The following is a 15,376-nucleotide window of genomic DNA, read 5'->3' as shown; positions in this document are numbered from 1 at the left end:
AATGTTTGTGTGTACTTTTGATAATCGGCGGTTCGACTCTGTCTCGCAGTGTTATTTAGCGCAATTATTATTACACTGAGGGCACACACACACACCACCACATCAACGGCACTGAGTATTGTGGCACGATCTATAGAGGGGGAGCTGTGCGCCGCCGCCGTCGTCAATAGCCACACATGAGTGGTTATATACACATGCGCGCTCACACACACACACCAATGTCGCTAGTGCAACAGAACCCAAGCGGGGTTGCAATTCGTAGCTTCCACATTTGGCAGTTGGTCTTCCGACTTTGCCGACATTCTTCAGACTTCAGCAGTTGTGCAGAAGAAGTCGACGCGTGTGGAAGCAAGAAAATTTCGGAAAAATATTATTAAACGTTTCAAAATAGAGAAAAGTGTTGATGGTGTCAAGTGAGTGAAGAATTAGTATGATTCTACGATAAATATGAATTATATTTAAAATCCGAACGAGCAATCCTTTATTTTAAGTGTGCAAAAAAACGATTAATAAGAAGAAGTTTCCATAATTTGTGTTAAACCTACTGAAGAAGATCTAAAATTCAACGAGTGAAAACGAAATTAAACGCGTTGAACTTATAACCGAACCGAAATGTCGCAACACAACTACACGAATCCGGCATTTTGTCAGGGCAGTGAATTTTACCCTACACACGGCATCGAATTGGATTCGGTGCAACAGCCCGTCGAAGCGATCTACAATCGGAGCTTGAATATTTCTTATGGCGGTCATACGGCGCAGACAAATGCACGCGTTGGTCCCCTACGTCTTCAGCGAAGCATGTCGACGCGTTCGGTTAACACGCAAAAACGCCAGAAAACAACAAATCTACCTGAAGTACACTCAAGTCGTCCACCGAAACCGCACCAATACCAACTACAACAACCGCAGCAGCTACAGCAACGCCCGAAGCAACATATTCCACAACAACATTTCATAAAAGGCCAAGCTTCTGCAACGCCTGCGCGTACAAACAACTTTAATGCCGTTACCGAGCCAACGAATTTCGAAACGCGTTCGAATTCCGGCCGTTACGCGCTCGTGCCGTTAGAGGATTTGCCTACGGCTGTTAATAGTAGTAATAACAACCGTTACGCAATTGTGCCAGGTCCAAGCGCGCCGTTGACCACGTTACGGCGCTACGCAAAATCTCAGGATCACCTCGATTGTTATGGCTCTGAAGGACGCTTACACAGTGACGATGAACCCGCCTCATTTCACGAGGAACCCAACTCATTCCATGGTCAAACCGCCGAGGCGACTTTCACGAGTCTACCGCCGGTCTTTGAACGTGGCCGAGCAATACATCCCATTGCGAAGCAGCCACAGGCGTTGACGCCGAAGATTAAGCATGCTTTCTCCAGCGATTTCGGCAGTAAAACCTTCTTGATTGTGGATAAGAATAGCAATCAACGCTATCAAATGGTACCCACGGCGGAGAATGAAGAGCTGGTCGATGACAATCAGGAGATCATACAAATGCATAATGGACGTGCGCATCGCTATGCGGTCATACCAACCGAAGAGGAGGAGGAAAACATGCTAGCCGCAGAGGATGAGGAGGAAGAGACGTGCCTGAGCAATCCCGATTTGAATCGCAGCGAGAACTTCTTTGTTAGCAATACCATGAAAACACCGCGAAACACAACGATGCGCACATCAACACCACAGAAACTGCCAGCAACGACGCACGCACCCAGTGGCAACACCTCCTACCCTGGTACGCCCATGAAAAATCCCGTGGCTACAAAAATGTTGCACGAATTACTTTCGACGCCACGTAAAACACCGTTGCCGCGTAGCGTAACACCACGCAATTTGTCGCCCATGGAACGTGTGCCGGAGCACCAACAACCAGAGCAACAACGTACCAAATACCATTATCGCAGCCAACAACAATTGTACTATACGCCTGGTGAGCGACGCGTTGAACGCACCGCACAGAGTTTACACTACGAATCGGTGAAGACGCAAGGTGATCGCACTATGGCGGTCATAACACCACGCATCACCGCACATCAAACGAAAGTCTATCCGGAAGTGGAGGAGGAGGACTGCAGCAGCATACACGGCAAGTCCACCAACAACACCACTACGCCCTATCCGCAAAAGGTGGCCAACGCAACAATCACACTGGCCATTGTCTCGCTCATGATGGTGATCAGCAACAGCATGAATTCGGCGCTCATCATCTACATGATTGCGCATGTAAGTCCTACCTGAGATGTGAATGAACGTCATATTAACATAAAAAATCATTTTCTCCCACACTTTAGTTTGGCAAGTACTTTTATCTGCAATACAGCTTGGTGTCCGCCTTCAGTGGCGTCGGTCTTGGCTTTCTCGGTTTTCGCTCGCGTCACTGCGAGTGGCTGCCGAATCGCAGCTACATTTCCGGTTACATCCTGTTAACGGTTTTCAGTTTGCTGAAATGTTGTTGTCTTGTGGTTATTCTCGTGCTGGATCCCTACCCGGGACTGCCGCTGCACGATGTCACCACCGGCATTATACTGGGTCTCTCCACATTCACGATTTTCTTCATCGGCCTGGGCGTGATCGGCTCACTTTGGTGCTACCGACCGCCACCAGATAATCGCGTTAATGTGGCCTAAGTTGTTATATGAAAATGACGAAATATTTAAGAAATCTCACTTAAGTACTTATTTAGCTCGTATTAATTATTTATTTAATTTATATTTATATTTTTATCATTATTGCATAATTTTTATTTAGTTTATTTGTTGTTTATTTAGTTTAGTTCACAAATGTAATGCAAAAATTATATTCACGGCTAAAATACCAAAAATAAGTAGAACAAGTTGTTCATCCATTTACACTGTTCGAAAAAAGACTGTAAATAACTACATATCTTTTGAAATAAACAGAGGAAAGAGGCACACACAATCCAGTTTTAGTTCATAAGTTATGCAAACAGACATACTATATATACATAAATGGTTGTACTGTTATATGGTTGTATAGGGTTATAGGATTTTATATATAGTTAAGCATAACTTAATTAGTAGTCATTGTAAAAATTAAGTCACAAGTTCAAAAATGTACTTAAATCTAAATTTGTATTTATAATTAGTTTCCGATAATATATAAATAATTTAAGTGTATATAGTATGTATGTGGCAAGCAGTAGTATCTCAGTAATTTGTAATTAATGTAAATTCTGTAAAAAAAACAATATACTAATAAAGATTTTTGAAATCAACAAAAAGTGTTGTACAAATACATAGTAGAGGAAGACCACCAGGTGGAAAGACCAGGTGGAGAAGGACCTGTCTACACTTAGAATCTCTAACTGACGTTAAACAGCGAAAAGGAAGAATGACTGGTGCGCTGTTGCAAACTCACCTCTAACTGCGTAAGCTATGTCTACGCCAATAAAGAAGAAGAAGTTCTCAAAAAGCAATTAAACGTTATCGACATATTTATATAATTTTAGATTTTGTGTCACTTACAGAATAGCAATATCATCTCAAGTCTCAAAAATTGTCTCTAACTTAAAATCTCAAATTTAGAGTCTCAAGTTACAGAAAGTTTTCTCCCTTAAAGAAGATTTACAAAATGATTTGTTATCTCTTAAAACCGTCCTTTAATTCGGAACTTATTAAAAACTTTAAAGAGTATGCTTCCAAATGTATTCATTAGCAAGTTTTGTCACATTAGTAAACAGCTGGTTCGAATATTGGTTTTGCGCCTGTGACACCATTGAATATGACTTGGTTTGCAATTTGACAGCTAAGCAATTCTGTCTTGGATTTCACAACACCCCCTGATAATTTTATGTTATTATAGCCAAGAATTTAGCTTTAATGTAAAGATAAAGCTTTCGCAATATGTTTTAAAAATGATTTCGGGAAAATAACCGCCGCGGCTGACTTGAGAGAGCCGAGATACCGAATTTTCGACCACTTTTTGCAGTGATTGGAGGTGTATATCAGCAATAAACTGCCTAATATGGTATTCTCTTCCTCCTCCAAAGCGTCAATCGTCTTGGACTTATCTGCATAGACAAGGGACTTATTCTACAACTTTACTTCCGTCGTTTTCCAATAGATGTCTCTAGGGTTAAGCACTGGTCGATTAAATCGTTTTATATCGATCTTGGGCATTTGTATCAACACTAACCCAAAAAAATATTTGTAGAGATCTCCATCCATCCAAAATTTATTCTCTACTGTAAATGTCACTTTTTGAGCCGAATTCTCGACATTTGCGGGAAATTTTGCTTTTCTTTTTTTAATTCCAAGAAAAGTGCTGAGGCTCATCGAATGCTTTCGGATACGTACGGTGAGGCTGTCCTAAGTGAAAGAACATGTCGCGAATGGTTTCAACATTTTAAGAATGGTGATTATGAAGTCGAAGACCGGCATGGTGGTGGAAGGGAGAAGATTTTCGAAGATGCTGAATTGGAAGCATTACTCGACCAAGATGCGTTTCAAACCTAAGAGGAATTGAAGAAATCGCTGCAAGTGACACAGCAAGCCGTATCAAAATGCCTCAAAGCCATGGGGATAATTCAGAAACAAGGAAACTGGGTTCCTTACGACTTGAAACCAAGAGATGTCGAACGGCGCTTCTTTGCATGTGAACAACTGCTTCAAAGGCACAACCGAAAGGGATTTTTACATCGCATTGTAACTGGCGACGAAAAATGGGTCCACTACGATAATCCTAAGCGTAGAAAGTCATGGGGAAAGCCTGGACATGCCTCCACGTCGACGAGCATTAAAAGAAAAACGGCCACGAGGAAAGATACGATAAAGTCATTCTCCACCATGACAATGCTCGGCCTCACGTCGCAAAGGTGGTCAAAAAATATTTGGAGACGCTGAAATGGGAGATCTTACCCCACCCGCCGTATTCTCCAGACGACTGGACTGACACACGGTCTAGCTAACGAGCACTTCAGTTCTTATGAAGAAATCAAAAATTGGATTGATACTTGGATAGACTCGGAAGATTTGAGAAGTTCTTTCGTCACGGAATACGCATGCTGCCAGAAAGATGGTCAAAAGTAGTAGCTAGCGACAGCCAATATTTTGAGTAAGATTTTTGTAACCATTTTTATACAATAAAGCCTTAAATTTACAAAAAAAATAGCGAAAGCAAAGTTGTAGACCAATATCTGAATAGACAAGGGGCTAGACAATCCCTACAAAAAGTCAATTATCATGGCTCTATAGCGTTACAGATTGACTGTAAAATTATGTCTGGGCCAATGATATAAAGCGTGATCCATTTCGAGGTTCCCTACTATTTTTTAAAGAAAAAACATAGAAACTTCAAATTTAATGGGGAATATTTATTATCATTCAAAAGAACATTCTTTGGTATTTATTTTTTGAATATTATCTCTTTCAAATGTTGACCGCGGCTACGTCTCAGATGGTCCTTTGGTTGAGTCCAATGTTCGATGAGTCCTTCGAGCATTTTGACTGATAGCTGGCGAATGACACGCGTCATTTTTGGCTCCAAAGCCTGAATCGAAACGGGATTGTTCGCATAGACTTTACACATTACATATTCCCACAGGAAAAAGTTTAATGGTGTGATATCAAATGAACGTGAAATTATCTGTTCAAGGAACTGTTTTCTCAATAAATCCATTGATTGGTGCGATGTGTGGGAAGTGGCGCCGTCTTGTTGAAACCAAATGTCACCGAGATCACGAGTTTCTTTTTCAGCCATCAAATATGGTTGGTTATCATTACACGATAGCGGTCGCCATTGACGGTCACGTTCTTAATAGATATAATATACTGGACCGATGATTCCTCAACGTCGAACTTAATATTCTTGAAACTTTTCAAGAGCCCATAGACCGAAGCGATGTCGCTTGGGAAGGTCGAGCGGATTTTGTAATCCCGTAAACCAAGATCCTTTCGCAAAATCTTCCATAAAGTGCATCGTCACAGTTTCGATTATTGTGCGCGATGGCTTCTACGATACTCTGCTCCACATAGCGTCATCAGTGCACACTGTACAGCGCCTCTGAAGTTACTCATTATCTCCAAGAGTAAACTTTAAACCAATCTATGTATGTTTGCTCGAATTACTGATTATGTAGTATATCGAACCACTATTTTAGTAATAAATTTTCGCAATTTGCAAACGTCATTGTCAAAAAGCTTCTCGACTCGTGTAAAAAAACAACGGTTATTAGACCTGTTAATGTTAAATATAGACAAAATTTATGTAATTTTGAGGCTTCAAGATATTGGTCCATAGTTCTCAAGAACCTAAAATGATCTAATTTAAATGGGACCGTGACCATTTATCGGCAAATTGATCTAATTTTGTTCCAGAAGAACTGAAATGGTCTACTTTATGTTGAAATCATCTTTTTTGGACCATGTAGACAAAAAAGTAATAATGTAAAAATACCAGGTCTCTCTGAAAAATTTCAATTGAAATGTATTGTAGAAAGTATTATAAATGAAAATTTTGAAAATTTTGTTTTAAACGTGAAAAGTTTCAGAAAGACTTTGGCAAAGTGTTTGAGAACTCTGTATTTATATATTTTGAAGCAGAGTTGCCCATTATAGTAAAAGTAAAACTAAAACTAACTACTATGTTGACAGTTTTCTTCGATTATCGAAATGTGGCGCACTCCAAATTCCTTCCGACAGAACCAACTGTCAACAAGAGGCCTGAATTATGGGCCCACAACACTTGGTTTTTGCATCACGATCAATCACCACCGCATACTGCATTGATTCTTCGTGAGTTTTTCGCCACATTTTCAAACAATATCGTGCCGCAACCACCCTATTTGCCTGATTTACCTCCATGTGACTTCTGGCTATTCAGCAAACTCAAATGATCGCTTCGGGGAAACCGTTGTCAATTGAAGACATGAAACGTGAATCGCCACTCGCATTGAGGGCTATTCCGGAAATTGTCATTAACAACTGTGGCGAGGAATGGGAGAAACGTTGGCACAAGTGTATTGGGGCCAAAGGGTATTACTTTTAGGGGGACGACATAGATTTTGAAGAATAAATAAAGAATATTAAAGTTGTGAACAAAGTCTTACTAGTTTTTGATCAAAATAGTATTTTATAAAGGAAAAATTATGTCGCTAAGTTTGAGCTCTGCTCTGCTGTAAAAATTTTTGCAGGTGAAAGTTACAACAATATTACCCAGTTGATTTAAAACAAGATAATTTCCGGATATAATCGTACATACATATGTATTTTGAATCGTATTATCTCTTTGTGCTATATTTCTATTTACATTATAATAGTTGTTCGTTCGATTTGCCACTTTAAAAGCCATGACAGAGATTTAACATAACGGAAATAATTATTTTAATAACACAAATATTTTGCTTATTTACAGTAAGCTTGGCGAATACCAAAGAGAACACGAAGACGCAGCCACAGACATGCCGGCCTACGTCTCAAATCCAATTAACGCATATTTGCTGACAAAACGATTGACCACCGATTGGCGGCAGGTGGAGAATTTAATGGCGCACGATGTAGGCGTCGGTAGGTTAACGTTTTTAAATGCTTAAATATTTATGCGCCGACTAACCTTTGTGCCTTGGATAACCTTCCAGAATTCCTGACTAATATTACCAACTATCGACATGTCCTGAAGTTTCCATCAGATGAGGACTTAAATGGTGCGGCAGTGGCGCTGATGCGTTTACAAGACACCTATAAGCTAGATACGTCCAGTGTGGCGCGTGGCATGCTCAACGGCATACAGTACAGGTAAGGGAATATTCACATACAAATATATTATTATAATTTACATTCATATTTGCTATATCGTCTAGTACGGCAATGTCTTCAGATGACTGCTTCGAGCTGGGTCGCCAGTCTTATGTCAATCATGATTATTACCACACGGTTTTATGGATGAATGAGGCAATGACACGCCTCCAAGAGGAACCACACAATCAAACGCAAACTTTCACACGCGCTGATATTTTGGAATATCTGGCATTTTCCACCTACAAACAAGGTAACTCAGAGTTTTAAAAAAAAAATTACAATGATTTTAAAAGAAAGTAATTTCAACCACAAAAACAAAAACCAATTGACATATTAAAATTGTTTGTGAGTTTATAAAATCAGCATAAACTTAGGAGAAATTTGAAATCTCCAAAATCTAAATCGTGATCAACCTGTTCTTTATAGCTTGCAATATTTTGTTATCAAGTTTTCATTGCATACTTATAGGCACAGTAAGTCAGTAAGTCACTCATTCTTAACCCATTACAGGTAACGTTGAAAGCGCACTTACGATGACTAATGAACTGCTGGAATTAACACCCGATCATGAACGCGCTCGTGGTAATAAGGTGTTCTACGAGAAGGAAATTGCCGAGCTTAAAGCTGAAAGTAAAGTTAAAGGTGACGATGGCAGTGACAGCACACCGGTCTCCGACTTGGTGGGTACTTTGTGATTTAACAATAGAAAACTAACAAATTGCTTACACAAACCTTTTCCTACACTCCTTGATTACAGCCCATCAGCAAAGGTGATCCCAGCTTATATACTTTCAACGAGCGCAAATCCTACGAAATGCTTTGTCGTGGCGAATTGAAGCCGTCGCCAGCGGATTTGCGACCATTACGCTGTCGCTATGTGAATAATAATGTGCCGTTCCTGCGTTTAGGACCACTTAAGCTCGAAGAAGCCTACTTGGATCCATACATTGTGATCTATCATGACGTCATGCAAGATAACGAGATTGAGTTGATTAAGAAGATGGCACGTCCGCGCTTCCGTCGCGCTACGGTACAGAATTCGGTGACTGGTGAATTGGAAACCGCTAATTATCGTATCAGTAAATCGGCTTGGTTACGCACAGAAGAGCACGAGATCATTGAGAATATTGTGCAACGCACGGAGGATATGACGGGTCTGGATATGAGTGTGGCGGAAGAATTGCAAGTTGTGAACTATGGCATAGGGGGACACTATGAGCCACACTTTGATTTTGCGAGGGTGCGTAAGAGTATAATATAATTATAATTCGGAAAGTAATTAATTGGAATATTTTACAGAAAGATGAAGTTCGTGCTTTCCAAGGGCTCAATACTGGCAACCGCATTGCTACGGTGCTCTTCTATGTGAGTATGTTTGAATTACAAAGGATAAGTGTTTATTATGAGAGGGTGAGCTGAGTTTATTTTCAATATAGTTATACCTTTATCCATTGTTGTAATTTTGTGATATTGTCTGAGAATGAGAGAGTACACATTTGTGTGGTTTGGGGTTCGAACGAAATCTGAGGTCTAATCCTACATTCGTTTAAATTTTTCACAAAAACTACAGCCTTAAAATTGTTTTCGAATATGCTTTTCATAAAATTACAGCCTTAAATTACTTTCGAATATGCTCTAAACGAGTACATAAATAACTTAACATTTATTTCATATTCTTTACTTATATTTCATAACTTACAGATGAGCGACGTAGAACAAGGTGGCGCCACCGTCTTCACAAATATACGCATTGCTTTGTGGCCCAAGAAGGGATCGGCTGCTTTCTGGTACAATTTGCACAAGTCCGGTGAAGGCGATTACAGAACTCGTCATGCCGCCTGCCCCGTTCTTACAGGCTCTAAATGGGGTAAGAAAAAATGCCAATATATTAATTTACAATGAAATTTATAATCTTCGATATTGAATATTTTTCAGTTTCCAACAAATGGATACATGAACGAAATCAAGAGTTTCGTCGCCCTTGTGGGCTTGAACCGGATCATGGCGAGTTTGCAATCTAGTGTAAAAATTAAAAAATATACAAAACAACAATAGAAGCTTAAATCAGCAGATTGATTGGACTTGTTATCAGTACTAGGACTTGGACTTAGCTGACAATTTCTAAACATACTAACTTATTTTACAAGCTCTATGGCTCAGCTTTACTTTCTTATACACATTGAACTTGTTTAAAACCATTTTAGAATCTCTGCCGGAAATTGTGTGCAATGAACTCGTTAGAAAATTCGAATTTAAATTGAACGCGGCATTCAAAAAATATTCACCAGCAGGAATGTATTTAGACAATATGTGTGGATTCATCCGAGAAATTCGATATGCCATTTTATAAATGCCGAAAATTTCCGGAGTGCTATCCGGACTGCATGTAAATTTAGTGAATTTAGATGCTTAATTGTTAAGTACTTTTTTATTCTACTTATATGTGTATGTATGTATTTAGTTTTCATATGAAATTTTATAAATTATGTAAATATAGAATGAATTAGAAATGTTTTAAAATACACTTTTTTTACTGTACTATGGTGAAGTGATATATGTAAGTATATATGTATATGTAGGTATCACATAAATTCTGTCAAATCATGAGTACAAGAAAAGGGTTTTTCTAGTGGCGGTCGTGTTTCGCAGACATTGTGACACCACCAAATGTATTTACATATACAGGATTTATCCGGAAAGTACTAGGATTGAGTTGATTTAAAAAATATATTGAACGAATCGTTACAATTCTTTAAAAACTTTCAAAATAGACTCCTTCTGCGTCAATGCAGCGCGATTTCCAAGCATTAAAGGCATCACGAAGGTCATTCTGCGGAATAGCCTTGAGAGTCGTGGTGCATGCTGCTTGGATCCCCTCAGTCGTCTCAAAATGCTTGACTTTTATCTGCCTTTTCAGGCAAGGAAACAAAAAATAGTCCTGGATCTATGACTCGTCACCTGTGATTACGTTATTCGAAAATTCGGGGTTTTCACATGTTCAAATTTTTTGGCCACACTTCCCTCGCCACAATTTCTGGTCGTCAGTGAGCACTTTTGAGACCATCTTCGCGCACACCTTGAGCCTGTTCAAATGCTCCGCCAGAATGTCATCAACAGAATATTTTGATAAATTTAACATCTGTGCAATTAAACGAATATTTAGTCGACGGTCTGAGTTCAAAACTTCGCGGCTGAAGAAAATCAGTCCTATTACTTTCCGGACAAACCTTGTAAACGAAATAATTTCGTTTAAAATTCAGCGTGCATTTCCATTTGCGGCACATTGGATTTACATTCTCTAATTTCGGCAGGGTCAGTATTTTTTATACTATATAGTATACCTGACACTTGCTGCTTCGAACTCAAAAAAATCATAATTTTAAAATTCTTAATTTAATCTTCATACTTGTAATCTATGTCGTCCCCCCAAAGTAGTCCCCTTTGACTCCAATACACTTATGCCAACGTTTGCTCCGATCCTCAAAATAGTTGTTAAAGTCAAATTCCGGTTTCCCCGGGGCAGTCGTTTGAGTTTGCTGAATAGCCAGAAGTTACACGGAGCTAAATAAGGCGTATACGGTAGTTGCGGCACGATATTAGTTGAAAATTTGGGGAAAAACTCACGAATAATCAATGCAGTATGCGGCAGTGATTGATCGTGGTGCAAAGACCAAGGGTTGTGGGCCCATAATTCCGGCCTCTTGTTGACAGTTGGTTCGGTCGAAAGGAATACGGAGTGCAGCACGACTCGTTAATCGACAAAAACTGTCAACATAACGCTGATTTTTGACCTGCTTTGAGGTGGTTTTTTCAACTTCGGCTCACCTTTGCCGCGATATTCGGCCGATTGATCGTCTGTCTTCAGGTCTTAAGCATGGATCCAAGACTCATCGCCAGTAAATAATACGTTTCATGACATTCTGGTAGTCAGAAAGCATTCCTTTACAGACATTGATTCTCAAGCACCAGCTCCTTTATTTTATTAGAGTGTTGCTCATCAGTTGATAGTCTTACTATTTTTTGCCCACAGCAGACATATGTATGTATGTATATACCTGATTATTCGTAGAAAAATCTAATATTTGTGTCTAAATATTGATTTCATACTAAATTAAGCAATAAGATAACAGATAAACTAAACAGTGCTTAACTATTCCCAAAAATATAATATATATGTATATATATATACATATATACCTATATGTATACACATTTTATTTGCAGTAGGTAAACTTTCGTATAAATTTAAAATACATATGTATGTATGTAATTCACAAAAATAAAATATATAAATTGTATTTAGATAAGTGCATATCAACACATAATATGTCTGCCGCTATAATGTATAAAAAAGTTTATTATGTGTATGTATGTATATACATACATATGTACACCGGTCTTAAACAAACTAAAACACCTGTACATAACTGTGGTGTGAACGACTTACTCTGAGCTACGCTTCCCTAATCGTCACTTCCCAGCTCGTGAAAATACTTCACTTCTCATTTCCAGAACAGTATTGAAAGTGACAAGAACTAAAACCGCCAACAGACGAGTGCAGAAAGTCTGAAGAATGACTTCGCAAGCGCAACTTCAAATTGTAACCAAACGAAAACTCAACCTTAACGGTAAAATAGGCAAAACACTTCACTGCCACCTTGCTCTAATCTTCATCGCACTTTGGACTGTCACGTGCCAAGCTGAGTACTTCTCATCAATCGACAGCATACCAGCGCTGGCAATCGCAGAGGAAGATTTAATTAGAGTGGTATAGGAATTTTCTCGATACTCAGGAGCAGGATTTTGCCGTCTATCGCAAGTTGGTGCAAAGTTATTACTACGACCAGCCGTATTACTTAAGTAACTGTACTGTACAAATTATGTTAATTTCAGTTTCATAGAAAGAGTAAAGGAGGAGCATGAATTGGCGCTGGAGGATCCAGAAGCCTACCTGGGTAACCCTATAAATGCATACAAATTAATTAAACGAACTGTAGTGGACTGGGCTACAATAGCGGGAAATGTGCGGAACAGTACAGCTCTGCAAGGTGAGTGCGCAGTATTTTTTTAACTCTCTCCCTGCACTCGCAAATGGTTAAATAAACGCCACGTAGCGTTGATGACTGCATTCTCTATCAAATTTTTATTAAACTTTCCATTCATACTAGCTTATAAATATATGTATTATATGTTTTTCAAAACGTAGCACTTAAGGCAAACCTGACGTCGTTGACTTCGGCAATGTCTCTCCCTGACATAAGTGAACTACGCGGTGCGGCCAAGGGTTTGGGTCGCCTACAGACCATGTATAATTTAAAAACGCCTGACTTGGCAGATGGTGTCATCAATGGCGTATATTATGGGTGAGCGAAATTCAAAATATAAATTAAGGAATTATAAAGTTGACATCTCCTCCTTTCGCAAGTTCGGAACTCTCTGCACACGAATGTTTTGAAATCGGAAGCAATCTTTTCGAAGCTAAGGAATATCCTTTGGCTAAAGAATGGCTCCAGTTAGTATTGAACCTCATTTATGAAGGTGATACTGCGAGATTTAAGACTTCAGGTGATTTTGATGGTGATTTTGACGGTGATGTTGACGGTGAAGAGATCACAGAGCCAGAAGCAAATGCAGTGAGTGGAATAGAAGATACAATACAACAAACAAAAGAGGCTCTTGATACAGAGATATGCAGAAATTGCGCAGAATATGACGACGAATATGACAATGAAGGAGTAGGGGATGATGACGACGACGACGACGATGAAGATGATGGGATGGAAGATCTTATTTATGAACCACGATATGGTGTATTTGCTCCTGTGGTATTGTACGATTGGGACAAAAATGGCAACATAGTAAATCAAACTGATATTGAAAGAAGTGACAACCTCAAAAACGAAACATCTGCATTCGATCCAGATTCTGTAGCAAACAAATTGTTAAATGAAACACTAGAATATTTAGCGCTTACCAGTTTAGAGTTGGGCGAACGAAAGGAAATGAAGATTTACATTAATGAAATCTTAGATATAAATCCGGAACACGCTTTCAAAGATCTGCTACTTTTTATGAATGCAAAAGAATCACAAAATCGCGCCGCTTTCGACAGTCTGATTGATTTGCAGCGTTACGAATGGTTTGCGAACTACTCACGCTTGTGTCAAGGTGAACAAGTGGAGCAAAAAGAACGCCATCAACTCAAGTGCAAATTAGATACTCATAATCACCCACTATTCATATTGGCACCCTTGCGAAAAGAAGAATTACATGCTGATCCCGAAATTATCATGTACCATGGTCTACTAAGTGATAAACATATTGACGATGTACTTGAACAGTCCGAAGCACATATGGTGCGTTCACGTGTTGGCGATGTCGATGAATATACGGTTCGCGATGTGCGCGTCAGCCAACAAACTTGGCTAACCTATCATAGTCCAACGCTAAAATACATCCATCGTACGGTGTCGGCAATAAGTGGTTTTGACTTATCAAATGCTGAAGACATGCAGGTGGCAAATTATGGCATCGGCGGACAGTACGATCCGCACCACGACTTTTTCGACAACTTTGTATGTAAACAAAAAATATTTTAAAATCGGAAATGCTTAATATTTTAATTTTAACAACTCATTTGAACAGGATCATAAAGCTAAATCTCCGTGGATTGGAAATCGCATAGCAACACATTTATTCTTTGTATGTTCAATTACGCACTGTCTGCTTTTATGAATTCTTTTAATAATTGTCATTATTAACAGGCTTCTGACGTCGAGCAGGGCGGTTATACCGTGTTTCCTCTCTTGAATGTTTATGCAAAACCCGTTAAGGGTTCGATGGTTATGTGGCGTAACTTGCACAAGTCTCTGGATCCCGACAGACGTACTCTGCATGCCGGCTGTCCTGTAGTCAAGGGCACCAAGCGAAGTAAGCTCTAAATATAATACATACAGACACAATAGAAATAAATAAATTATATATTTTACTTCACAGTTTGCAACATTTGGGTGCGTTCTGGATATCAGGAATTCAGTCATCCCTGTGGTTTAGTGCGTGACAACTACAAGTCAGCTCATGTAAAATAGATATAATAAATATATGTACATATGTATATGGTATATTTTAGTTAAGTTTTAATAATTCACTTTTTATCTAAGTCAGCGAATAAATAAATCCCTAAAATATCGATAAATTTTCCAATAAAGAATGAACCATTTTGAGGTTTTCTACTTTTTGTAAAGAAAAAACACAGAAACTTGAAATTTAATGGGAATGTTTATTATCATTCGAAAGAACATTCTTTGGCATTTATTTTTTGAATAATTTCTCTTTCAATTGTTGGCCGTGGCTACGTCTCAGATGGTCCATCCGTTGAGTCTAATTTTCGATGACTCGTTCGAGCATTTAAACTGGTAACTGGCGAATGACCCGCGTTATGTTTTGCTCCAAGGTCTGAATTGAAGCCAGATTGTCCGCACAGACTTATCCGCACAAGGAAAAATCTAACGGTGTAATATAACTCGATCTTGGTGACCAATCGACCGACCCAAAATGTGAAATTATCTGCTCACCGTAGTGTTCTCTCAATAAATCCATTGATTAATGCGTTCTGT

General features: G+C 39.0%; 3 protein-coding genes across 6 annotated transcripts in view; all 3 read left to right on the top strand.

Moving 5' to 3' along the window:
- The window catches only part of LOC126750832 (prolyl 4-hydroxylase subunit alpha-1), a 60,086-nt gene extending 49,806 nt beyond the window's left edge, over positions 1 to 10,280 (top strand). For all 4 annotated transcript variants that reach the window (XM_050460579.1, XM_050460577.1, XM_050460578.1 and 1 more), the window contains exons 3-10: positions 7,378 to 7,529; positions 7,601 to 7,757; positions 7,823 to 8,010; positions 8,271 to 8,440; positions 8,518 to 9,000; positions 9,060 to 9,125; positions 9,462 to 9,627; positions 9,696 to 10,280. In XM_050460579.1, coding sequence (XP_050316536.1) covers positions 7,378 to 7,529; positions 7,601 to 7,757; positions 7,823 to 8,010; positions 8,271 to 8,440; positions 8,518 to 9,000; positions 9,060 to 9,125; positions 9,462 to 9,627; positions 9,696 to 9,781 — 1,468 coding nt within the window. In that variant the 3' untranslated portion in view covers positions 9,782 to 10,280. The remainder of the gene's footprint in view (positions 1 to 7,377; positions 7,530 to 7,600; positions 7,758 to 7,822; positions 8,011 to 8,270; positions 8,441 to 8,517; positions 9,001 to 9,059; positions 9,126 to 9,461; positions 9,628 to 9,695) is intronic.
- On the top strand, positions 613 to 2,638 carry LOC126750825 (uncharacterized). Its single transcript, XM_050460566.1, has 2 exons — positions 613 to 2,229; positions 2,298 to 2,638. Exons 1-2 carry the CDS (start codon positions 613 to 615, stop codon positions 2,631 to 2,633), a joined length of 1,953 nt encoding a protein of 650 aa, XP_050316523.1. The 3' UTR covers positions 2,634 to 2,638.
- Positions 10,281 to 12,333: 2,053 nt separating the features above from the next.
- On the top strand, positions 12,334 to 14,931 carry LOC126761179 (prolyl 4-hydroxylase subunit alpha-1-like). The gene is given in 8 exon segments (XM_050477181.1): positions 12,334 to 12,531; positions 12,533 to 12,579; positions 12,654 to 12,808; positions 12,967 to 13,123; positions 13,186 to 14,335; positions 14,406 to 14,462; positions 14,525 to 14,690; positions 14,757 to 14,931. Coding segments are annotated over 8 exon segments (2,022 nt in total). The 3' UTR covers positions 14,849 to 14,931.
- Positions 14,932 to 15,376: the final 445 nt, after the last annotated feature.

The sequence above is a fragment of the Bactrocera neohumeralis genome, chromosome 2 (genome assembly GCF_024586455.1).
Source record: "Bactrocera neohumeralis isolate Rockhampton chromosome 2, APGP_CSIRO_Bneo_wtdbg2-racon-allhic-juicebox.fasta_v2, whole genome shotgun sequence".
In the NCBI taxonomy this organism is placed as follows: Eukaryota; Metazoa; Arthropoda; class Insecta; order Diptera; family Tephritidae; genus Bactrocera; species Bactrocera neohumeralis.
This window is presented reverse-complemented; position numbering and strand designations above follow the sequence as displayed.